General features: G+C 37.0%; 2 protein-coding genes and 3 non-coding genes across 5 annotated transcripts; 2 read left to right on the top strand and 3 right to left on the bottom strand.

Moving 5' to 3' along the window:
• Nucleotides 1-10,720: 10,720 nt before the first annotated feature.
• LOC113303902 lies at nucleotides 10,721-13,504 on the top strand. Its single transcript, XM_026552989.1, has 3 exons — nucleotides 10,721-11,499; nucleotides 12,548-12,733; nucleotides 13,060-13,504. The coding sequence occupies exons 1-3, from the start codon at nucleotides 11,026-11,028 to the stop codon at nucleotides 13,336-13,338; spliced, it is 939 nt and encodes a 312-aa protein (XP_026408774.1). The 5' UTR covers nucleotides 10,721-11,025; the 3' UTR covers nucleotides 13,339-13,504.
• A 232-nt stretch (nucleotides 13,505-13,736) lies between these two features.
• LOC113307295 lies at nucleotides 13,737-13,843 on the bottom strand. Its single transcript, XR_003339087.1, has one exon. It is a non-coding gene; the product is annotated as a small nucleolar RNA Z279/snoR105/snoR108 (small nucleolar RNA).
• A 6,075-nt stretch (nucleotides 13,844-19,918) lies between these two features.
• Nucleotides 19,919-21,743, top strand: LOC113306952 (heparan-alpha-glucosaminide N-acetyltransferase-like). Its single transcript, XM_026555871.1, has one exon. It carries the CDS (start codon nucleotides 20,139-20,141, stop codon nucleotides 21,477-21,479), a length of 1,341 nt encoding a protein of 446 aa, XP_026411656.1. The 5' UTR covers nucleotides 19,919-20,138; the 3' UTR covers nucleotides 21,480-21,743.
• A 196-nt stretch (nucleotides 21,744-21,939) lies between these two features.
• Nucleotides 21,940-22,045, bottom strand: LOC113307036. The gene has a single exon (XR_003339003.1). It is a non-coding gene; the product is annotated as a U6 spliceosomal RNA (small nuclear RNA).
• Nucleotides 22,046-22,889: 844 nt separating this feature from the next.
• LOC113307294 lies at nucleotides 22,890-22,999 on the bottom strand. Its single transcript, XR_003339086.1, has one exon. It is a non-coding gene; the product is annotated as a small nucleolar RNA Z279/snoR105/snoR108 (small nucleolar RNA).
• Between the last annotated feature and the right edge of the window lie 1,131 nt (nucleotides 23,000-24,130).

Here is a 24,130-nt window from a genome sequence, read left to right as displayed (position 1 = left end):
TGTATCTTACAAGGTTACAAAAGATAGTCGAATGACTTTGAGTAGGGAACGATGATAGAAGAAAGGTATATAAAACTCATACTTACTCTTACAATTTCTCTCTCCTTAACTATAGTTCTCTTTCTCTAAATTTGGTCGATCCTTTTTCCTTTGGTTGAGCAGGGTATTTATAGATCTATGTGGGCCTCTCTTCACTGCCACTGTCAATGCTTATCGTGTTGGTTAATGTTCCGAACCGATGACCATCTTCGTAATTCCCCGATGCCTCCGACGGTAATGTATGGTGACAATGGTGCACCTACTCTTCCTCCATAGGATGTTTGACACGTACCCTATGTCTATAGCATTTAAGGCGGGTGGTTGGGACAGTCTGCACGCGTCAGACAGCTGTTACTGCGGCTGTCACCTCCTTGTCAGCGAGACTCATCTCCTTCGTTCATTTCGCATCTATCTTGGGATAGGGTAAAGTAGATTTTTGGATCTTCTATGGTGCTTCACGGTGATCTATTCATCCTGTCGTCGGATCAGCCTGGTGATGAGTACATAGCATATGGAAATGATGCGTTCCCCTTGGTCCTCCTGTCGTCGGATCAGCCTGGTGATGAGTACATAGCATATGGAAATGATGCGTTCCTCTTGGTTGTTGGGACGTGGCATCAGAACTTGATGTTTCTCTACCCCATGTCGTCCACGTGTAGTATCTGTGACACGTGGATAATTGATGATTATGTGTATACAATTTTTCCTTTTTTCTTCTAAGGTTGAAACGAGTCAAAGTTTGAAGAAAAACTCCTCGTTCTTCACATTCTACACGTTTCTCACTCCTTGTAATAACTTCCCCTTGATTTTCGGGGCGGTTGTTTTCTTCCTCATTTATTACGGCTATAAATATATGAGATGGTCATCCCCTAATAACTTTTATTCCATTCTCATTCTCTTGTCAGTTTTTCTTTCCTCTCCTTCTCTGAGAGACTTAAATCTTCTTTTTTTTTTCTTTTGTTCTTAATTTCGACTAATACCTTCTTCCTCAAATACTGCCCTAAATCTGGTCTGACAAGATCTTCCTTGGTAATATCGCGTAGCTGGTTCGTCTTTGGAGAATTCTTGTTGTTGTATGTTGATTATTTGTTGATTATATCCATTCTTCGATTTTGCTATTATTACAGGTATGCCGTTCTTCCCTGCTATGTCTGTGACTTTGATCATTTTTACTTCTTTCGTTGTTATTTCTGGGTTTTGTGTTGAAGAACATAATATACGAAAGTATATATACTTGTCCCTGTTCTTTATCACAAAATGTGGGGCCATTTTATTGGTTTCCGTAGTGTTGTTTTTCTGTGTTCTTGATGATATGATGGTGTTTTTGAGATGGTGATCACGGATATAAATTTTGATTATTCTGATGCTCCTTGTAGGTAGTTATGGAAGGTAACGATCGTAGAAATAGTCCTTATGGGTCTGCTCCTATGAGTATTTATAGATCTCCATTAACTAGAAGCCCTGATATATCTCCGCCTAGAGGACCGCCGCCAAGAACTTCTCAACCGGACCTTCGTCTTCGAAAAACTCATCGTCCTCTGATCCGAAGGCTGCTTATCAACAGAGAGGGGACCAAGTAAGAGGTTCCCGGTATGCAGTTGATCTTCCAGCGTGCAGGTCCTCTTCACAGCGTTCGGGACTGCTGGAGGTTCAACCTATCCGTTCCATTGCTCCTAGCTCTTTTTAGAAATCTAAGGCTTTGTTGAACGCTCCTTCGTCAAAGAAAGATCCGGACCTCTCTAGGAAACCTGCGACGAAGAGAAAGTCTTCGGATGCGAGTCCCCCGAAGAAACCATCATCGGGTAAAGCAGCGTTTTCTGGGGCTGCCACTCGGTCCGAACTGGTCCCGCTCTGAAAAAGAAGAAGCGGGCTCATGTTTCTTTCAGCCATATTGACCTCGAAGAATTTAAAGTGAGGCATGGTCTTGAGAATTTTGAAGTTCGTTTTTATAATCAAGGTGACGATCTTACTTATGATATATGATAAATAATTACAAGTATGATTCTCAACATCTGTTAACGACTGTTGGGGCCTTCGAGGCGGGTTTGATGCTTCCTTGTATAAGTGGGGATATTTGTTCATGAAAAGATGAGGGTACCCAAATACACCACGCTCTTTTATTTTGATCACAACCTATACAAGACCCACTGTGTATAAACCTCTTGGAGATACAATCAGTCAAGGAATATTTCAACACAGGTCCACTTGATATAAGGTTAGTCTGAACCGGCCTAACTCGTGAATTAAAAATCGAAAACAAGTGGAGAAAACCAATAAACTTTGTGTAATCGTCTACGGATATGGAATCGAGACAATACAAAAATAAAGTGATCACTTGATAAAAAGTACGAAAATAACTGAAACCGGTGGGATTAATATCAAGTGCCTTGTTAATGTTCAAAGTGCAATATACTTTAGTTATAATAAAATAATTATAATGAGGAAATTAAAAGTAAATGGCACAACAAGATTTTGTTAATGAGGAAACGCAAATGCAGAAAAACCCCGGGACCTTGTTCAGAATTGAATACTCTCAGGATTAAGCCGTTATACAAAATCTAAACCAACTTCATATAGTTGAGACCAAGCAACTAAACCTATAGTTCACCTAGTTCCTTCTGTATCCCTACGCCTCCAACTTGTAATAAGTCACGCACTTGGAACAATTCCTTTGGTTCGTATTCCAAATAGTAAAGGAACAACAAAATTTTTCGGTAACAATTCTTTTCAACCAAGTGATATGAGTTAGACAAAAGGCTCTTCCGCTTATCCCAATAAATTCTTTTTTCAGGTCCTTAGATCTATCTTTCCAACATCTACCAAAGTAAATAATCACAAAGAATCGTATTGATGCCGATCTACTCAACTAATCAATCAAATCTATCACAAAGATAAACCGATTATAGTTGGATCCTTTTCCAACCGAAACAAGTATTGTGCACACCAAAGATTATGAACCCAAATCATAAATCTTCTTCGTCTTCAAATCTTCTTAGATCTTTAATAAACACCTGCACACAATCAACTTGAATCTCTTGTGATCAATCACACACAGAACGGAGTCTGTTAACAATGGATTATCACAAGACGTCTTTAGATCTACAAACAGTCTAAAGATCCCCGTCGAAACTTCTATCTAGTTTGAGTGAATCTTATATCAGAAGAGAAGATTCTCAAGCATAAACAAACTAGGTGTAATCAAAGTTCAACAAACGTTAGTCAATCAAATCAATTGAAAACTAATAATAAACCGCAATTATCTAGTTTCCCACCAACGGTACTAATAGAGCTTCTCAATCCCAAAGAAGTCTTTAAACCGAGCGGCCGTAAGAGGTTTCGCCTAATTAGGTTACTTTCCTCTCCGAATAGGCAGTTCCACCAGCAACAACACAACTAGCTAGTTTTGATGGCTCTGAGGATTAGTTTGCTCGAAATGCAAACTTCAATATTCATAGACCAAGGAAGTTTGGACGCCAAGGAATTTCCAAAACCGAATATTTTCAAAGATATGCAATAAAGCAAAAATCGGTTTTCATAATTCCTGAAAATTCTCTGTCTAGTTAATGACCGAAATCTCAGTAGAAATCTCCAACTAGTAAATGCACATTACAAAATTATTATTTTCTAAAGATATGCATTTTAATTGCTGGAAATTAAAAGCATATAAAAACTAAAAACCTTAATTAAAAAGATTCTCAATTTATTTCGATCCGGGATTCTGCTTTAGCTATTAAAGAATATCTTTGAACAATAAAAGATAATAGTTACTGCACATGTTCAAAGTATGTCGACATCTTTACTTTGTAAATCCTTTTTCATATTTACAATCTTGGAACCGGTTTTCCACACTTCAAAACAACTTTAAAATTGGTTCATCTGACTTCCAAGAACTATGTGATTGATTATCCTATCAAATCACCATTAATGGGTTTCATGGTTCTACCTCAACATAAAGTTTCGGTTCTACCTCCAAGTGGGTACTAGGATCGGTTACACTAGTTACCATAAAATGGCTAACTAAGTACTAGGATCGGTTACACTTGTTATGGTAAAACTTGTGATCGGTTGACCAAGTTATAGGATCGGTTACACCAATTTACTAAAAACTTGTTAAACCTCTTACAAGGATCGATTACACTCTCTCTTTTGATCTGTCACACCTCTTACTAGGATCGGTTACCCAATGGCTAGTATTTAGTCACACCAAATTCAAGATATCGATCTTACCATCTTAGGTGATTAATTAAGATCGGTTTCACTAATAAAAGTCATGCCAATACAAAAGTCAGGCCTTGTGAATAGTTTTACCAAGATACATAAAAAATTTATGAGCGGTTATACTAAACATACATATTGGTAATTCAAAATATTTGCAATGAATAACAATACCAATAAGCCTAGCGATTTCCCTTTCGATTCAAAAAACAAGTTTATGAATTTACTTCCTTTAAACGAATGTAAAACATTGTTTCCTAGGATTAAATGTTCACCCATACTCATATATAATCACAATAGCATTCATACGATTATGTCGATGTCTTATATACGAAGTTCAAAATATAGACGTTATACTTCGTATTGTAATTCCTTAATACTATATTTAACTAGAGTATAATCATTCACAGCTTCGCATTTATGTTTTCAATATGCACGACTTGAAAGATACGTTAGGGAATGAAACAGTTCAATCCAAATATTACTAACCTCAAGTGGAAGGATGATGTCGTCGTTGTAGCTTCTTACTTCTTCATATTCTTCAAGTATTCACGTAATACTTGTAATGTCTCATATCCTAATACTTTCAAGCTAACCTATATTAAGTTGACTCTATTAAATAATCAAGCGACTCTTTAAATGAGTTTCGGTTCACTAAAATATGACAACCAATCTTTACATACCAATGTTCGGTGGGTTTAACCGAGCTATGCTCTAATATTAACGACTTCAAAGACTTCATTGGGATTGTGAAGCCAGACCCAACTATTTTCTTTGTAGTTGCGTGTTCTGATCTTAGCCGATTCTATCGTATTGAGTACAATTGAAATAATTGACTCGAGATTAATTTCTCCGATAGGAAAGATAAAAGTAATCACAAACATCTTCGTCTCATCGTTTGTGATTCCACAATATCTTGTTTCGCTAGTCGATTAAGATTATTGTGAGGTGATTGATAATACTAGGCTGTTCTTCGGGAATATAAGTATGGTTTATAAATTGGTTCATGTTCACCTTGATTTATCAAAAGACGGAACAAAAAACTCTTGGGTATTTCTGTGGGAGACAGATTTATTCAATCCTATAGACTTTTCTGTGTGAGACAGATTTGTTTATCAAGTCTTCGACTTTGGGTCGTAGCAACTCTTGGTTGTGGATGAGATCAACTAATCAAGTGCGTAGTATCCTGTTGGGATCAGAGACTAAGGAACGCAATTGTACCTTGAATCAGTGTGAGATTGATTAGGGTTCAACTACAGTCCAGTCCGAAGTTAATTGGTAGTAGGCTAGAGTTTGTAGCGGCTTAATACAGTGTGGTGTTCAATCTGGACTAGGTCCCGGGGTTTTTCTGCATTTTCAGTTTCCTCATTAACAAAATTCTGGTGTCTATGTTATTTCTTTTCCGCACTATATTTTGTTATATAATTGAAATATCACAGGTTGTGCGTTAAGATCAATCAATTAGAATATACAGCCTTTGGTTATTGATTTATGTTGATTGACACTTGAACATTGGTATTTGGTACCGTTCAAGTAACTCCTCTTATATTCAATCGAGCTCGCAGATTTCTATTTGCTGATTGCGGATTGAATTAAGAGTTAGAGATATTAAGCTCTTTGATATAATTTACTTTAGATTGAGTCTGACTGTCTAATTGATTCTCTAGTAAGTATATTGGAGTAAGTCCTCTCAGATATCCAAACGAATTGTTGGGTGTGGTTGTTAGACCCCCGCATTTTCAATTGGTATCATAGAAGGAAAACATATTAAAGACCTCATAAGTCTGTGTTTGTAGGGATATGATATGGCAGAAGTGCTATCTCTATAAACGTACCACCAGTCTTCGATGACTCAAATTACTTGTGGTGAAAAATTGCTATGCGTTCCTTTATTCAAGCGCGTGATTTTCAATCATGGGATTATGTAGTTAATGGCTATGATGCTCCCGTTGTGGCAGTAGGGATGCGATAGTTCCTAAGGATATTGGTGCATGTGACGCTGCTGAGATTCTTGCTGCAAAGCAAAACTCCGACAGTTCCTAAAAAAATGAATTTTTATTCTCGACTGATAGAAATGCCTTACAAAAGATTTTTTACCAACCTAAATATGGACATAGTTGGATAAATAACGATCTGGGATATTAATTAGTGATGGATGAAGTCTAAGTTGATTTTAGTGATCGACTCAAGCAACTCCGAGTTTTGAAACTAAACTTGAAAACCAAACTTGACATACCAACGCATGGCTGGTCCAACTAAGAAATGCTCTAACAATCTTCCCCTTTGTCAATTTTAATGAAAAACCCCTTAATTATATGGATAATACAAGAGTTAAAAGTCAAAGATATTATATTGCATAACAATACATCCTTGACTTTATGTTCTGATAAAGTGACGAATGAGTTCCTTGATTTAATTAAGAAATTGTATGAAAATATTCAAAGTAAAGACAGGTCGATTTTGATATATCAAGATGAAATAAAGAAAACAAAAAATCGATGAGAATCAAAAAATGAAGGATGATAATGTTGCATTTAAGGAATACATGCTTAATAGAATGGATTTTACGCCAGCCATAAAGTTATAAAAAGCGTTTTCATAATAGAGTAGTTTGGTTTATTTATGTTCCTTATGTTATTGATGTATCACATAATTGAGGCTGATGTAGCAGCACTATTTTGTTTCTCTTTTTTGAATATCCAGCTACATCTGTCATTCCATATATACTAGATAATGATACTACAAACTTCCGGCCGATCCAATGGGTGACCTCCCCTACCAGTATTAGTGAACCAAGAGTTCAGCCATTCGTGAAAATTATTGTTATTTTCTATCATATAATCAATGCTAAATTCTAATACATATAGGTTAGTGTACCCGTCGATGTCAATGTATATACAAGTATATATAATTGTCTATATGTATCAGTTGGTACTGAACTATTTAGATTAGTATAAGGATCATTACCTCTTATCAACCAATATATATAACGTATAGTATTGTTTTTTACACCTCTTTTTGATTTCTTTTTTTTTTTTTTCTTTTTTTGGTGCAGACCAGAGTTCTATGGGTAAAGCTCTCAATTAAATTACGGTCTCGGATTTCTTTTCCTAATGTGTTCAGTACTATAGTAAATGAGTTTGTGAGTGACATTTAACTAGAGAGCCACTATATTTACTCAACATTGTCGGAGAGGTATCAAATTACATGGAGGTGTACAAATCCATGTAAAATAAAATAGACATAAAATTTTACTGGATAGATACACACTCGTGTAAATTAGTATTCCTATGATATTCTTGTAAATTGGTACCCCTGTAGCATTTAGTGAGCGAACTGGCGTGAAAAAAAGGCTAAGTTATTTGGTGATAAGAAAAGAAATATAGATTGGTTCATCATTTCTGTAATATGTATATTATTAATGGGCTTCGGCTGTAAAAAAATTTGATGGTTGTTTTTTGAGTATGCTTATTTGTAATTGGGATATCATGAGTATAATTGCTGATTATTGGTCATGATATCTCCCCAAGGGTTATCTAACTTTGAATCTAGTCCCACCTAAAATCATAAAAACTGCATAAAAAAACCCTTTAACTTGTCTTATATTTTTGGTTTGGCCGACCATATTGTTACTTTTTTTTTTGTAGCCCCTGGTCATAGTTTCTGGGTGCGCCACTGCTTGTAGGGAGTCTCTACCTGGTGAGTGGTGACCTCATCTCCTCATTCAATTTGCATTTGGCCCTGTAATAAGGAAAAATAAATAAAGACTCCGGAGCCTCCACCATAAAGAAATGACACCTGATTATCACACCCCAAAGGCAAAGAGAATCACCTCCCAGAGACACTGCTTCCAAAATAAAGACCTCCCAGAGACACCCAAACTATATAAAAGAAAGGACATCTGATTTGCACCACTATCCACCACTATGGGCCTATGGCCCACTAATACCTAACGCACAATCTTATCAGGGCTGCTTGTGGCTTGAAATGTTTTTCTATGCAGTGTAAACCAATGATTAACCAAACAAACTTTGATTAAGTTAACCACTTCTTTTATGTTTTATTTTGTTTTGTTCAGCTTTTGATCAAGAAAGATATACTTAATATGTGGTGAGTAGAAAGTAACTGCTTTCGTGTTCCTTTGCTAGTGTTGCTTCCGATTGTTTTTCTTAAATTTCATCATTTTACACTTAAACTCATCTTTCTGTTGATGAATAACGTTTTAATGCAAGAAAAAGAGAAAATTGACAACACAAAACTCCTCTTAAAAGTGAAGAAAGTCATGGAAATTCAATACCCAAAGACAAAATCAAGTTGCATATATATAGGTTTGGGTTTCACCCGACAAGAAAACGAAAAACACCATCTATGAACACTTTGAGATCAAGTTGGTGGTGGGGATATTGTACTTCCGGCTAGCTTCTCAAGTTATGACGGTTCTTTATTTATTTTGTTAATCCCCACAGTAGTTATAGTGTAGGGAATTATTTTTGGTGGTTGTCCACATTTGGCCAAATGCACAACATGTTTGACAGATTTTTTTTCCATGAGCCATTGTCAACCAAATACTGCACACATGCATACAGTTGCCGCGCATCTTTGTTGATCAATTTGGTTAAAATGTCATCTAAAAGACCACGATTTATAGAGAGGAATACCAGTCCTACTAAGTGCTGATACCATTTCATCGATCCAACGATTAGGATCGGTGGGATTTTTTTTTGTCCTATATGAAACGGTATCAGCACTAAGTAGAACTGATATCCCCTTTATAAATCATGTAAAAGACTTGGACGAAACAAAATTCCCACCTCATGTAATCAGCAAACACACTTTTGCTCTCCTTATAACATCCAAAAACAAAGACAACCACAAATCATAATTTAAATTAAATTATTAGTAGATGACAAAACAATAAAGAGAAGAAAGCATCGGGCCTAAACTTTACTAATGTACTAGTACGGGTCGGTATACGTACGGGAACTATACGGATTCGGTCAAAAATTCGGTCAACGGTTCGTTGTTTGGACAGTAGTTCTGAACGGTATACTTATGTGCATATTCGTTTTATAAATGTGAGTTCGGCACTTAAAATTCGGTTTACATATATGATAAATTGATAATTATTATGATCTTATTACGAGACTAATTTTATTTGTATATGATTTATAATATGAAGAAAAAAATTAGCGTGATTATTTAACAAGAAGTAACAATTTAATCGCATAAATGTATCATAAACGAGTTTACAGACTTTTAAACAAAAATCAATACATAAAAAACACTGGTTAAACAACTACCAATAGAAAATTTTAACTGAATAATTGTATTTAAATATAAAGTATATAAAAAGTCAAACAAAAACCAATAAACGGAACTCCGGACAGAGAGTTACCTATGGGAGAGCGAGAACTAGGTTTGGAGTTCTAGTTCGAAAATATCATTCGGATTCAGTCAGTTTGGATACGGTTGTGAATCATTCGTGAGGTCCATATAATCCGTGAACTAGGTTCAGAGTTCAAATAGTTCGGAAATATCATTCGGATTTGGTCAGTTCGGATACGTTCGCGAATCATTCGGGAGTTATTCGGAGAATTACGAACTAGGCTAGAGAGTGATGCCTGGGCCGCTCCATGGCTTATCGAAAAGATCTCTTTGCTGCTGGAAAGTTCAATTTGAGAGATTATGATGCTTCTGCCTCAACGGACTGCGGGATTGTAATATGGAATCGTCCAGACTTTTGAGCTAGATATGTTAAATAGTGCATTTGAATAACATTTAGTAATAGCTTTTCAACTTTTAGAAACCGAAAAGTTAATTTTTTGTGAAACAAAATATTTTTGCTTCTGACTTTTATTTCTAGAAAAGGAAGAATCTCATATCCAGACTGAGTTTCAATTTCTATAAGCTTCTTAAAAGGTGAGAGTTTAATGGATTTTTCATCTCGTCTTAAATGACAACAATCAATACACCGATCATTAATTGCCATTAAGGTCCCCTGCTTGCTAGTTGTCACTCCCAGAATTTGTACCCCAAATTCCCTATCGCCTCACCAATATAAATCCCAAATCATGAAGTCTGTAATTTCAGAAAAGACATCCCAATTACTAGTACCCACGAGACCTCTAAATCAAATTATGATGAATAACCAGCCAAAACTGCATACTATGTGATAGTTCCTGCAACTTGGTTAGAAAATAGCATCTAAAATAGCATCTGCGATAATAACATGTAAACAAGAAGTAGGGTCACGAAATATCACTAGCCAGCCAGCCAGCCAGCCAGACCGTATAAACTTCCACAACACACGAACACGACACGAGTATTAAATAAAAACAAAACAAAGAGAAATGAAAAGCAAACAGCGTCCACATAAACAAAAATCGTTGCCGACAATTGTGTTGCCAATCAACTCTCCTCGTGTTGGCTCGTGTCCTCCGAACCTAATCCCGAACCCCCAAACCACACTTACCACTTCAGTCATAAAGTTGGAGAGAAAACAACCAGAAGATTTCTCTGGCACTTCACTTCTGAAAAATTCCCCTTAAATCTCTCTCCTTTCTGTTCTTCATCACTGGATTGAAGCTTTGAATTATTCAACACTAGAATTCTTCATAAACCCTTTTTTTCAGACGTTTTTCTGTGCTATAAATGTTTACGTTACACTCTGTTTACAGAATTTCCTGATTTTGTGAATTCTGTGATTGTTTTTGTGAATTTCAATCAAAACCCATCTTTTTGGTGTGAAGAAAATTGGGTTTGGAGGGGAAGATGATGCATGCAAAATCAGATTCAGATGTAACAAGTTTAGCACCATCATCACCAATATCAAGTCCAAAAAGTAGACCAGTATATTATGTACAAAGCCCATCAAGAGATAGTCATGATGATGGGGACAAATCATCTTCAATGCAAGCAACACCAGTGTATAACAGTCCCATGGAATCACCATCACATCCATCTTATGGTAGACATTCAAGAGCATCATCAGCTAGTAGATTCTCTGGTACTTTTAGATCATCTTCAGGAAGGAAAATTAGGAATAAGAGACATAATGATAAAGGTTGGCCTGAGTGTAATGTTATTAGAGAAGAAGGTTCTTATAATGAATTTGATTATGATGATGGGGTTTCAAGAAGGTGTCAGATTTTTGGTGGGTTGGTTGCATTTGTGTTTCTTTTTAGTGTGTTTTGTCTTATCATTTGGGGTGCCAGTAGACGTTTTGTGCCTGAGGTTGTGGTTAAGGTATGTGAATTTTGTTTCAATTTTTTAATTTGATTTGTTGAATGTTTGTTTTGGTAACCCATTATTTTATTAGATTGGAGACTGTTCTTGATTTCATTATTTTATTGAGGTTTTAATGGATTTAGACCCATGTTTGATTTTTGGGTATATTATCCTTTAGGAGCTAGTGGGGCAATTGCCCCCCCCCCCCAATTTAATCTTACTTGGCTGATAGTCGGCTCTGTCCCTGGTTATAAGTAGGGAATTTTATGTATGTTAGTAGAATAGAAATTGAAGAAAGTGTTGGGTCAGAATTGCAATTGAATTTGGAAGTAATGCCATGTTGTTTCGTGTTTGCTGTCCGGATTGGTGCTATTGTTAATGAGATGGGAGTTCTTCTTTCTTGAATTTCGATATCATGGTATTTACCAATTTGAAGTATCATAGATGTGGTATTTGGGATAGGAATGCTAGCTTTGTCTGTAGTGAATGACCTTGTTTCGTATTTGTTGTTCTGAATTGGTGCTATCTTAGTTGATGAGCTGGGAGTTCCTGTTTCTTGATTTTGGATGTCTTTGTAGTACCAATTTGAAATATCACAGATGTTTTATGAGATAGGAAAGCTTTGGATGGGATTCGACAAAGATTCAAATTCTTAATTTCACGGCAAGAGGATACAACTTTCATGTTCTAATTGTTATTTTGAAGTAGACTAGGAAGAAAGAACAAATACCATCTTTTGTTGTGGACCATTTAAATTGTGTTTGTTTTGTGCACTTCAAAAGTTTTGTTTGTTTAGTTGTGGTTAGCGTAAGCATGATTTCTTAGCTTCCCATGCTTTTGCTTTTAGAGCCAGGGGTTTCCTGTGTTCATACTCTACTTAATTGCTTTTTCTTCTAGGATAAATTTGCTTTGCCGTTCTTCCTCTGCATTTGTTCTACAGCTATGTAGGATATGCAAGAACTTTGTTACTTAGTGGCACACTATATCTTTCCAACTTCCATCAAATACCGTCTTGAAATTACATTGAATTGCCAATGTCTGAGTATTTGATTTGGTGTCATTGCAGAGTTTATCGGTCAATAATTTCTATTTCGGAGAGGGATCGGACATCACAGGCGTTCCAACCAAGATGCTGACAGTGAACTGTTCACTGAAGGTGCATGTATATAACCCAGCAACATTTTTCGGCATTCACGTCAGTTCAAGTCCTGTCAATCTCATCTATTCGCAGATTCCAGTTGCAAATGGCCAGGTATAAATACATTTGTGGTCTGAAAATGCTAAACCTTTTGTTGTTAAATCAGTGTATGACCGGTAATGAGACTTGAGGGACTTAGCCAAGCAACCCAGTTAAGAGCTTGAATTAGACTTGGCAGCAAGTCAAGCGATAGAAATCTGTTTTACTAGCTTAACACTTTTTCTCAATGAATCTGCTTTTGCTTGTCCAAAATGAAATCGGAAAAAATATCGCGATTCCTGAACTGATGAATTTGCATAAATGTACACCGACGAACTAGTTTATGTTTGCTTGATTTTGGATTCTAACTTTTGTTTATTTTCGGTTTACAAATGATGCAGTTGAAGAAATACTTCCAACCAAGAAAAAGTCGCAGAACGGTATCTCTGATGATAGAAGGAACTAAGGTTCCTCTATATGGAGCAGGAGCAAGCTTGGCAGTGTCAGATAACAAAGGTGGAGTTCCACTCATGATAGAATTCAGAATTTATACACGAGGTAATGTTGTAGGTAAGCTTGTTAAGTCAAGACACAGGAAACACGTTAGTTGTCCTGTGATAATTGACTCTAGTATCACTAAACCAATCAAATTCAATGAAACCGCGTGCACATACGATTAAGATTTCCATTTCATTAGGATAAAAGTGGTATGTTTCTCGCTATGAAGAGTGTATCTTTTAGGGGAAGAACTCATGTTTACTGTTAAGTTTTTTCACAATAATGGGATGACTACGTAATGGTTTTATCTGCTATTACTTTATGATGATGTTAAGAGTATTTTTGTCACCAAGTCGTTTGCTTGAGTTATCGATCTGAATCAAGCACTGCACTGCTTCATTTTACTTGGAGCAAAATGAATCAACCTCATTATCAAGCCAACCCATGTTAATCATAGTTCGAGTCGATGAAAAGGCTGGGCGGGACTTGTACATGGCATATTTTGATATTTAGTAAAAAAAAAGAAGGTACTGCTCCTGCAGTAAAAAAAAAATTGATTTTAAGTTTTAAAAGGTGGGTAGGGATCAGATCGGTAACAAATGGGAGTGCCCATATTGTCGTAACCAGGCTTAGGCTGGACACCCAATTCTCACATAGAATGTGAGTTTTGACCACTCATCATTTCCCCTTATCTGCCTGAAGGATCATGCCTTTCACAAGTATTTTCCGTCCGTATTTATAACTTTCATTTTGGTACTGATTCTCCGTGCTCGTCAATGTGGGACTATTAGTAATGCAAGTCTATTCAGTGAACTTAGCCTAACGCGACCTATATACCTTTCCCACGCCTCAGAGGAACGCCACAAAGCTCGCAAGCTGCAATTGGCCTTGTTGCGCTTTCGACCAATATTGACTCCCTTCACTGGAAAGGTGAACGAACCCTCAACGAACTGATCTTGCGTTTCTCGTAACCCAAAATTTCTCTTACGACCTAGAGACTCTCATCGTCCAAGATCTGCCGCGCGAGCCAAATTGTTCCTTGTAGTCCTAAATTTGCTTAGTTATCCAAATGGCGCAAAGCCCCAAATTATTCGCCATATCTAGGGCTGGCAATGGATAAATATCCGCCGGATATTGGCCATACCGATAAGGTTAAGATTAAGGGTTATTGGATATCCGATATCCGATAACATCCGACGGATATCGAAAATCCAATTCGATAAGGTTAAGGTTAACCTATCGGATATCGGATTTTTATCCGTTAATATCCGGTTTTGTTGGACAGAAGTAAAATCTGAAATTTAACGGAATTTTCAAGTGTTTAGCTTAACTGAAAGACAGAAAAACCCACACAAACATTACTCCAGTGTCTCAGTCACATCACACATGAAGAAAAAAACTACAAACACCCAACCAAACAGTCTGCAAACTAAAGTACACAACAACAAAAGAGAAAAAACCATGCCTTCTTGTACATAGACTTAACAATAATTTCAAACAACTTGCTAGTGATGATCTTCCTTGGATGCCTGGTTATATGTTGCATCATTGCATCAACTTCAGTCGATGACTTCCATATCTGCATTCACAAACGAAACAAAAGAGAAGCAAACATGGTTTATACTAGCAACAGGGTTTAAACGAAACAAAACGAAACAAACGAAACAATATATTCTTTATGATAAAAGCGCATTTGCAGGTGGAGTTATACTAGCAACAGGGTTTATACATGTTTGTCCATACTCATGCTACTTAATACTCATGGTCATGCTCATGATTATGCTTTCCTTGGTTGTTGCAGAAAATGAAAGATTCAATTGTTGTTCGATCAACTAATGGTACATGATGCATCACAGAAAAGCAAAGGAAAAGAACTAAGCAAAGGAAAAGAAGATTTACCTGCATCAAAGGAGCCTGGCAGCCAATCACTTAAGCATAGAAGTGCTTGGACTAATTCTGGACTTAATGAAGCTCTGTGTGTTGTTAGAACCCTTCCACCATCGCTGAACATGGACTCTGATGCTACACTGGTCACCGGAACAGCCAACACATCCCTTGCTATCTTTGATAGAATTGGGTACTTAGCGGCACTTAGCTTCCACCAACTCAATATATCAAAATTGTATTCATCTTGGGGTGACACAGTTGGAAGAATTGGTTCTTCTAAGTACGTCTCTAACTCAGATTTTTTAACATCATATTCATCATTTTCCAACAGAAAAGTAGCATAATCTGGGTTAGTTGTACCTGGGCCTCTTACATCCATGCGAGAGACAGAGTTGCTAAAGAAAGCAGGAGCTGAAGTGTTGTTTTGAGATTCATATGCCTTGAAAATTTTGGTCAAGTCTATTCTGAACTTCTCATACTCAACTGATGCACGTTCATTATCCCCAAAAATTATCTTATATGTGAACCTAACCCATTTTGTGTTATATCTTGGATCTAAAACCACTCAAATGCTCATAATCAAGTTACTTTCACTCCAGTATGCATTAAACTTTTCTCTCATTTTCAACCCCATTTCTCTGACATACTCAAAAGTACTATCTTCCCAACTTGTGATGCTTTGGTTAATTTTGTATACCCCATTGTAATAAAGATTCGCAGTTGGATACTTAATCCCTGCAAACTCAGTTGAAATATTATTAAAGGCCTCTAAACAATTACAAATTTCTATTCCTTGGTCCCACTGCTCACTTGATGGCAGAATATCGAAGTCAGAATCGAACTCACTAAGTCTATGAAAACCTTCTCGCAGTTTAATTGCATTCTTAAGCATCGTAAAAGTGGAGTTCCACCTTGTGTCCACATCTAAACTAACTTCTCCAGACAATCTAAATTGTGTCAATGTTGTTTCAAACTTCTCTTTCCTAGCTTGCGAAGACTTTACATACTTAACACAATCTCTAATACCCTCTATAAACACAGCAGCTACTTTCATGCCATACAATACAATCAAATGCAGTATATGGTTACTACACCTCATGTGAAAGATTATATAAACCCGTATTACAACACCAGTTTGTTCATTTGCTAACAGGCACAAAATCCGAAATAAGAATGGAGGTGTTGTTGTCAACAAGTTCAGGTTCAAGAAGGAAAGAACTCTTTCATTAGCACCGAGATCACAGTTGTCTCTTTAGGAGAAACCTGACATCTAAGCTTTTATCGTCAAAATCCTTATTCAGGTACAAATGTTGTTATTTGGCATGGTGAATCATTCCTTACACTCATAACTGTATAACTCCAGGCTCTGTTGTTTTGGTCATTTACTTTCCTCTTTTCTACATTTACTTGATCGTTTTCTACTACAAATAGTGATTCCAAATAGTATAAAAATGAAAGTAGCAGGGGCAAAATCTCACAAAGATTTCTTGAAATCAGTTGACATATTAACATAGAAATGACAAAATTAAACTAAAAGGAAGATTCAAATTCGAAACAATCGATAAGGCATTAACTTGCTTTAACAGATAGAAAACCTACTTGATATGTGCCAAGAAGATGATCCTCCAGACGATACAAAAGCTTTAACCCTTGGATCAATCTTGCTTCTTCAAACTATTTCCTTTGGCAACTAGTTATTGCTGAAGGAACAAAGGAAGTAAAGACAAAATTAGTTCTCAAATACTTTGATTTTTTGATTCCATACAACAAAGAATTTCAAATTCATATAAATCCAATAGAAACTCAAACAGTTATTTCCCTTCTAAGTTCTTCTTATAAACCCTAATTTCTAATTTAGGGAAGAAAATCACAAACCCTAACTCTCTAAAATCAAAATTAAACATCATACAATTTTATAATTCAAAATATACATCAAACCCACCTACAATCCACTATTCGCAACAATAATAGACAACAAAAACAATTAAATACGCAATCGATTTGGGGAAAAAAACCTAAACTTCGAAACAATAATAGAAAACACAAACAATGACTTACTTCTTGATTGAGAGTCTCTAATCATCAATATTCTCGACCAAATCACGATCAAATCGATCGCTCAGTCCCCCTCTCTCGATCAAATCACGAACCAGTGAATCACTGTTAGAGAATGAGAAAAAACGGACTTTTGGTAGAATGAATGAAATGAGTTATTCTCTCCCGACATGCGACACATATACCTAGGGGTAGGAAATTACAAGTACACCCCTAGACTATCGGATATCGGATATTAACCTAACGGAAACAGCATATTCCGATATCGATATCGTTAAGAGGAAATATCCGATAGCATATCGGATTCCGATATCCGTTATCCGATATGTCGGATTAAATCCTATAGGATGTCGGATTTCGGAAATGGATATCGAATATCGGTTATCCATTGCCAGCCCTAGCCATATCGCATGATCCAAACAAAATCATGCACCTTAAAATCTACATCATAACCTAAAATCTCCCCGATAGATTGGCGTCTCCCTGAATACGATCAAAGACATTCAAAAATTTTTTAGATGTAACAACTCTTGGAAATGCTATTACATTACAAAAGAGAAAAATAAAGTTGGGGACATATTGTCCAAGTTAGCTAGAATTAAAGGTTCAAGTCATTCTTGGTCTAGTTATATTCCTCTAGAGATCATATCTCAACTTGTTGAGAATAGAACCCACCTATGTAACTGATCCTCCATAAATCCAATTATTTCTTGTTTCAAGAAAAAACCTAAAAACTTCCCGGAGATCGAAAATCTGTCGATAACCCGAAAGCCAAAATATGTATTGTGACTAGATTTTTTCACGTAGCTTACAAGTTGTTTACAACTCAAAATTTATCTCGCGAAATAACTACACTGCCATCCATATATTTATAGTGATTTTAAAATATAAATCACGGCCTAAAACTTTATCAATCTGCATCTTCCAAGTGACCAGTGACGGAGCTGCACGCAGACTAGTGGGTGCAGTATATTTTTTGAATAAAATGCTATACTCCTTTCGTCCCTAATTAGTTGAGTCATTTGTAGTTTGCACAATTATTAAGGAAAGAAAAGAAGGGGAGTATGTTTAACTATTTTTTACAAGTATGCTCTTATGGATAATAATTTGTAAAACTTCGAAATGATTTATCTCTTAAACTATACCACGGTTTTTCGTAAATTTTATACCGTTGAAAAGCATTTTAAAACACCTACTTAACGGATCAACATGACTATCAAATTATACATATTTCTTATATTAACAATAATCAATTAAAATGGTAGTTTTAGAAATATCCCCTTGATTTGTGAAATGACTCGTCTATTTGTGGGACAAAAATTTAAAACCAAATAGCTCAACTAATTAGGGACGGAGGGAGTATTAAAAAGAAAAGTACCTTACAAAGTACAAAGGAAGTTACTCATTCACGAGAGTCTCCCTATTGCTCCAAATGAGACTAGCGGTAACAAATTTAAACATATCGGAATCACATGACCATACAACGACAAGTTGTTTGACAAGATCAACAATCTCCGTAGCATCATTCTTTCTAGCCCCAAAAACTCTCCCATTCCGTTCTTTCCATAATCTCCAACAAATAGGATATCCTCCAAACCATTTTACCTCTTCCCTGTAAGACGTTTGTATCCCACGCTTCAAACAAATCAAAAAGAGTCTTCGGCAGTGGCCACGATATTCTGAAGGCTTTTATGAAATAGTTCCAAACCTCAAAAGAATAAGAACAATGCAAGAACATATGATCCGTTGTTTCTCTTACAGAATTGCAAAAAACACATAAGTCACTGTCTATCTCGACACCTCTATGTCTCAACCCGTTCCTAGTTTTTGAATTACAGTATAAATTTACTAGGGTAAATTTCAGTATTGAGATTTCAAATTTAGTTCTTTACGGAGTTAGAAAAATAGATTTGGTTTGACCCTAGCAAAGAATAACCTTGGTTCCGTCACTGCAAGCAGGACAAAGTTGTTCGGTCGTTTAACAATCCAAACTTGTCAGTCTCAAAAACTAGGGGTGCGCAAGTACCCAGTTTTTTTATTAGGTAATTGATTTTTAAATAGGTTAATTTACAATCCTTCCAAAAATAAATATAACTTTCACTTTGCTGTCCATTATGACTGCGCTTGAACGGCAGACATTCGGACACGCATTTTAGTTACATAAAAGTTTAACCCAACTAAATAAGAATAGTTTACTTGAGTGACGAATTGGCATCTCACCAAGAGACAAGAAACTCCACAAGTTCGCGCTTCCCCTATAGAGAATGGGCTGTCTATTCCATTCTTGTAATCACCTTTTGAGCAATTTTACACGTCTTTATTTATCTTTATAAGATGACGATGAACATCTTTGTATTTTTAATATAGCTATACTTTATCTTTACACACAGGCCAACAGGCGTCTTTGTTTCGGATGCATAAATCATGCACAAGGTTGGCTAGCCAATGCCGCCGGGTCTTTGTGAAACAAGCTATTGCCTGGATCACTTAATTTGTTTGTACGTATGTGGAGTATCTGATATGTTAGGCTTCTAAGTTCTAACAATGCATTTAACCAACATTTTTCCCACCTAAAAGTGATTAACAATATATCAACTTTATCTCTTTTGTACTAGGGGGCATGTGGCTCATCGTATCATGACCTAAACCTTTCTCATGGATCCAAAATCTGCACAAGCTGTGACCCCAAATCAATTTCGCCATGTGGAAATTTCGAGTTATGATGCAAAATTCTAGACGATATATTTTTTTATTTGATGACCTAAAATTTACGTTCTTGGAACTTGAAAAACTCGGTAGGTTTGATAGAGAAAACAAAACCAAGGTCAGGAAACTAGTAAAAAAGAGAGAAACAATTTTTAGAATCTATCTGAAGATCCTACTTTGTTTCGGTTTTGGCATTCGTCCTATTTAAGAGAAGAGGTTCGGAAAACGAAATACGAACCTCTATATAAACAAATACTCCAATATCGCAGAAGACATTCTTTTATTCTTTCTTCTTCTTCTGGATAGCAATATTAACAAGCAGAAATTTGTGTCAATGGCTGATAAAGATTTGTCAGTTATGAATTCTTCAACACAGGCTCGTAATGATCATCACTGCATACTGATTCCGAACGGTTCAACAAGCAATAACAATAGTATTAGTAATAGCAGTACTGATGGTGGTGGGAGAGATGTTGCTTTGAAGACGCCGCGTCTGGTTTCTCTCGATGTATTCAGAGGACTCACGGTGGCGCTTATGGTACTTGTAGATCAAGCTGGTGGTATCTTACCTGCAATTAATCATTCCCCATGGAATGGTGTTACTTTGGCTGATTTTGTGATGCCGTTCTTCATGTTTATTGTTGGAGTTGCTCTTGCGCTCGCATATAAGAAACTGCCCTGCAAAATTGATGCAACCAAGAAGGCTGTGCTTCGGGCACTCAAGCTTTTTGTCTTCGGCATTCTGCTTCAAGGCGGTTATTTACATGGTGTACACGACCTAACTTTTGGTGTTGATATTCTACAAATTAGACTGATGGGTACCTTACAGAGGATTGCGATAGCATATCTGTTAACAGCTGTGTGTGAGATTTGGCTCAAGAGGGAGGGCGTTGTGAAATCAGGACGATCTATGCTTAAGAAGTATAAATTCCAGTGGATATTTGTTCTGGTTCTTACTGTGACATATACTGCACTGTTGTATGGGCTACATGTTGCTGACTGGGAGTACCAAATTCCTAGTGAAAACTCCGCTTTCTCTTCAAATACAACATTGGTAAATTGTGGAGTTCGCGGAGACACTGGACCTGCCTGTAATGCTGTTGGAATGATTGACCGTAAATTGTTTGGAATTCAACATTTATACAAGAAACCCGCCTACACTCGGACCAAGGAATGCAGCATCAACTCACCAGATAAAGGCCCGCTTCCACCGAATGCACCTAGCTGGTGTCAAGCCCCATTCGACCCTGAAGGAATTTTAAGTTCTGTGATGGCAGTTGTTACCTGCATGATTGGTCTGCATTTTGGGCATATAATAGTACATTTCAAGGATCACAAGCATAGGATAATATCTTGGATAAACCCTGCTGCTGGTCTAGTTATTGCTGGATTCGCTTTGAACTTCTGCGGGATGCACATAAACAAAGCCCTCTACTCTTTAAGCTACACATGCGTTACTGTTGGTGCTGCAGGCATTCTTTTTGTCGCAATTTATGTGATGGTTGATGTATTTGGTTCCAGAAAACCAACTTTGGTTTTTGAATGGATGGGAAAGCATGCTTTGGTGATCTATATTCTTGCAGCATGCAATGTCTTTCCTATCCTCGTACAGGGTTTCTACTGGAACGAACCCGGAAACAACCTTTTGAGATTAATTGGTATTGGCCGCTCATAATTGGTTCACAGAGAACATAAGGATGCATTATGGACGCATGAGCAAAAGAGAAGCATATCCTCCGAGGGTGTAAGACAAGGGTGCATATTGTAATACCGCAGACCTTCTTGCCAAGCATGGTGCTGACTGTTGAGGATGGTTCTCAATCTACATGAAGGCTGGTGCCGCCAAGTTTACTAGTATTGGACAGTAACAGTCTTGTCTGCCCAATTGTAAATATATCTATGTTTCGCTCGTATATTAATAAACATCGTCCTAATTTAAGAATTAAAACTTTCAAAACCAAACATGTAATCTTTACAGGTTATAATGCTCTACTATCTTCCTCAAAGAGAAAGACTTAACTTGGAAGGGGACCGTCCACATCTGCCTCACCGCAAACTCAAGCAAAAGATTTGTTTCATAAGCAGCAGATACCCAGCCGGATCTATAGAAACTGAAGCAGAAAAAAGAAAAGCAAAAAAATTTGGACCATTTCTCGATTTGTGCGTGTCATCTTTGCGCAGGGGTCATGCTAATCTTTTCCTTATCGTTCCAATTTTATCAGATGTGCCTTCTTATGGCGCACCTCAGTGCATATAAACGGATTTTTATTACGTGAATGAAAGGTGTGGGACTAAACTAAAGCCCAATCTCTATATTTAGGAGATTAAATTCGCTAGCCACCATTGGCTTCCATTCCAATCCTTTTGTCACCTCATCAAACTCTCTCCTATTCTAACTTATTGAGAAGCAGTCTCACCGGTACTGTACTTCAGAACGTACCTGCTGATATCCAGGTTTTCCATACAAGTAGAATTTGCATAAATGTAGTTAACGTGGGCTTGATTTTGAGTTTTAACTTTCGTTTCTTTCCCATTTTTAAACAAAAATGGTATCTCTGATGATACAAGGGACTAAGGTTCCTCTATATGGAGCAAGAGCAAACTTGGCAGTATCAAGCCAACCCATGTCAATCGTATTTCTGTCCATTTTAGAAGTAATTCTGTCAGAGCTCACTTGGCAATTTGACCAGGTCTGGTTTGCTGGGTGCAATTGTGAGAGTCAAATGAAAAGGCTCTTCACGGGTTCATTGCCAAAACAGAATCGCGTAAAATAGCAGCACAAACAGTAGTGACAGTGAAGGAGACACCACTGGCAAAAATTGTTTGATAGAACTTAGAAGGGAGTAACTGGAACTATGGTCTATGGAAGAACCAAAGTTCTACCTGAGGGACAGGCTGTGGGCCTGTGGCAAAACTGGCCCTTGCTGAAGATCGTTCAAAATTAGATCTAGTTAATTACACTATACATGCGTCTGTATCATCTGATACAGATTAAAAAGTAACCAATTTGATATTCAAGTAGCAATTTGATATACTGCTCCTCGAAAGTAAAAATTTTGATTTTTCGTTTTAAAAGGTGGGGGTAGGGATCAGATGGGTAACAAATGGGAGTGCCCATATTGTCGTAACCAGGCTTAGGGTGGACACCCAATTCTCACATAGAATTAAGTGAGTTTTGACCACTCATCATTTCCCATTATCTGCCTGAAGGTTCATGCGACACTAGAGTATTTTCGGTCCTTATTTATTACTTTCATTTTGGTACTAATACTTCGTACTCGCCAATGTGGGACTATTAGTAATGCAAGGGATGGTAATGCACGTCCTATTCGGTGAACTTAGCCTATCGTGACCTATTCCTTTCCAACGCCTCAGAGGAACGCCATAAAGCTCGCAAGCAATTCGACCTTACTGCACTTTCTACCAATATACAAGCCACCACATAGACGACTCCCTTCCTGACAAAGGTGAACCTCGACAAAATTATCCTGTCAGTTTGAACAAAAGTCTCCTAACCTAAAATTTCTCTTATGACCTAGACTCCCCCTCGTCATACGAAATGTGTCACGCGGGCGAAATGATACCTTGGAGTCCTAAATTTTCTTTGTGATCCAAAAAGGGCCCGAAATCCCAAACATGATCCAAAGAAAACAACAGTACTTTGGAGCGATATCCGAAAGTAGGACGGTAAAAAAGGGTCATAAAAAATAGTAGTGTAATAATAGCTAAGGGTGCACACGTTACTGTTCGGCTCGGTTCTTGGTGAGACCGAGTACTTGTACCTCCCTAATCTCGGTTCCAAAATTTTGGACCGGTACCTGTACCTTGTACCTCGGTTCTGGTACCATTCGGTACACGTACGGTACCAGGTACGGTTCCGGTACCGGTCGGTACTTTTCCAGACATATATTTTTGTCATTTTCCTAGACAATCTAAATACCTGTTTTACCTGTTTTTCAATATATTAAGTAATATATCAATCAAAGAACAAAGTAGCAATAATACTAGCAAACCAAAGTGCCAAACACACACACTAAAGTCTTGAAAATCCAAAAAAAGAGCAAGGCAGTAGCACACGAACACATACACTAAGTCTTGAAAATGAGAAAATCTGAAAGAAAAAAAAACAACTAGCAATGCAGCTAGAGCTGCAATGGCAATGACTGGACAGTGGTGGCAATGAAAAATACAAAGTCTTGAATCTTGATCTTCTAATCCATGTCAGCAGCACTTGTGGTGGTGGCATTATTGTTGATAGGACCAAGTAACGCTGCAAAAACAAATAATAGCAGTTAGTAACTATTAGTCTATATCTATTACTGCCAA

This window comes from Papaver somniferum, chromosome 8, assembly GCF_003573695.1.
Source record: "Papaver somniferum cultivar HN1 chromosome 8, ASM357369v1, whole genome shotgun sequence".
In the NCBI taxonomy this organism is placed as follows: Eukaryota; Viridiplantae; Streptophyta; class Magnoliopsida; order Ranunculales; family Papaveraceae; genus Papaver; species Papaver somniferum.
Note: the sequence above shows the minus strand (reverse complement) of the source record. Positions and strands in the feature narration are given on the sequence as shown.

Coding starts and splice junctions, on each gene's coding strand:
- LOC113306952 (XM_026555871.1), top strand. CDS start 20,139: ATGGCTGATAAAGATTTGTCAGTTATGAATTCTTCAACACAGGCTCGT.
- LOC113303902 (XM_026552989.1), top strand. CDS start 11,026: ATGATGCATGCAAAATCAGATTCAGATGTAACAAGTTTAGCACCATCA. Junction 11,500..12,547: donor TGCCTGAGGTTGTGGTTAAG/GTATGTGAATTT, acceptor GTGTCATTGCAG/AGTTTATCGGTCAATAATTT. Junction 12,734..13,059: donor TTCCAGTTGCAAATGGCCAG/GTATAAATACAT, acceptor CAAATGATGCAG/TTGAAGAAATACTTCCAACC.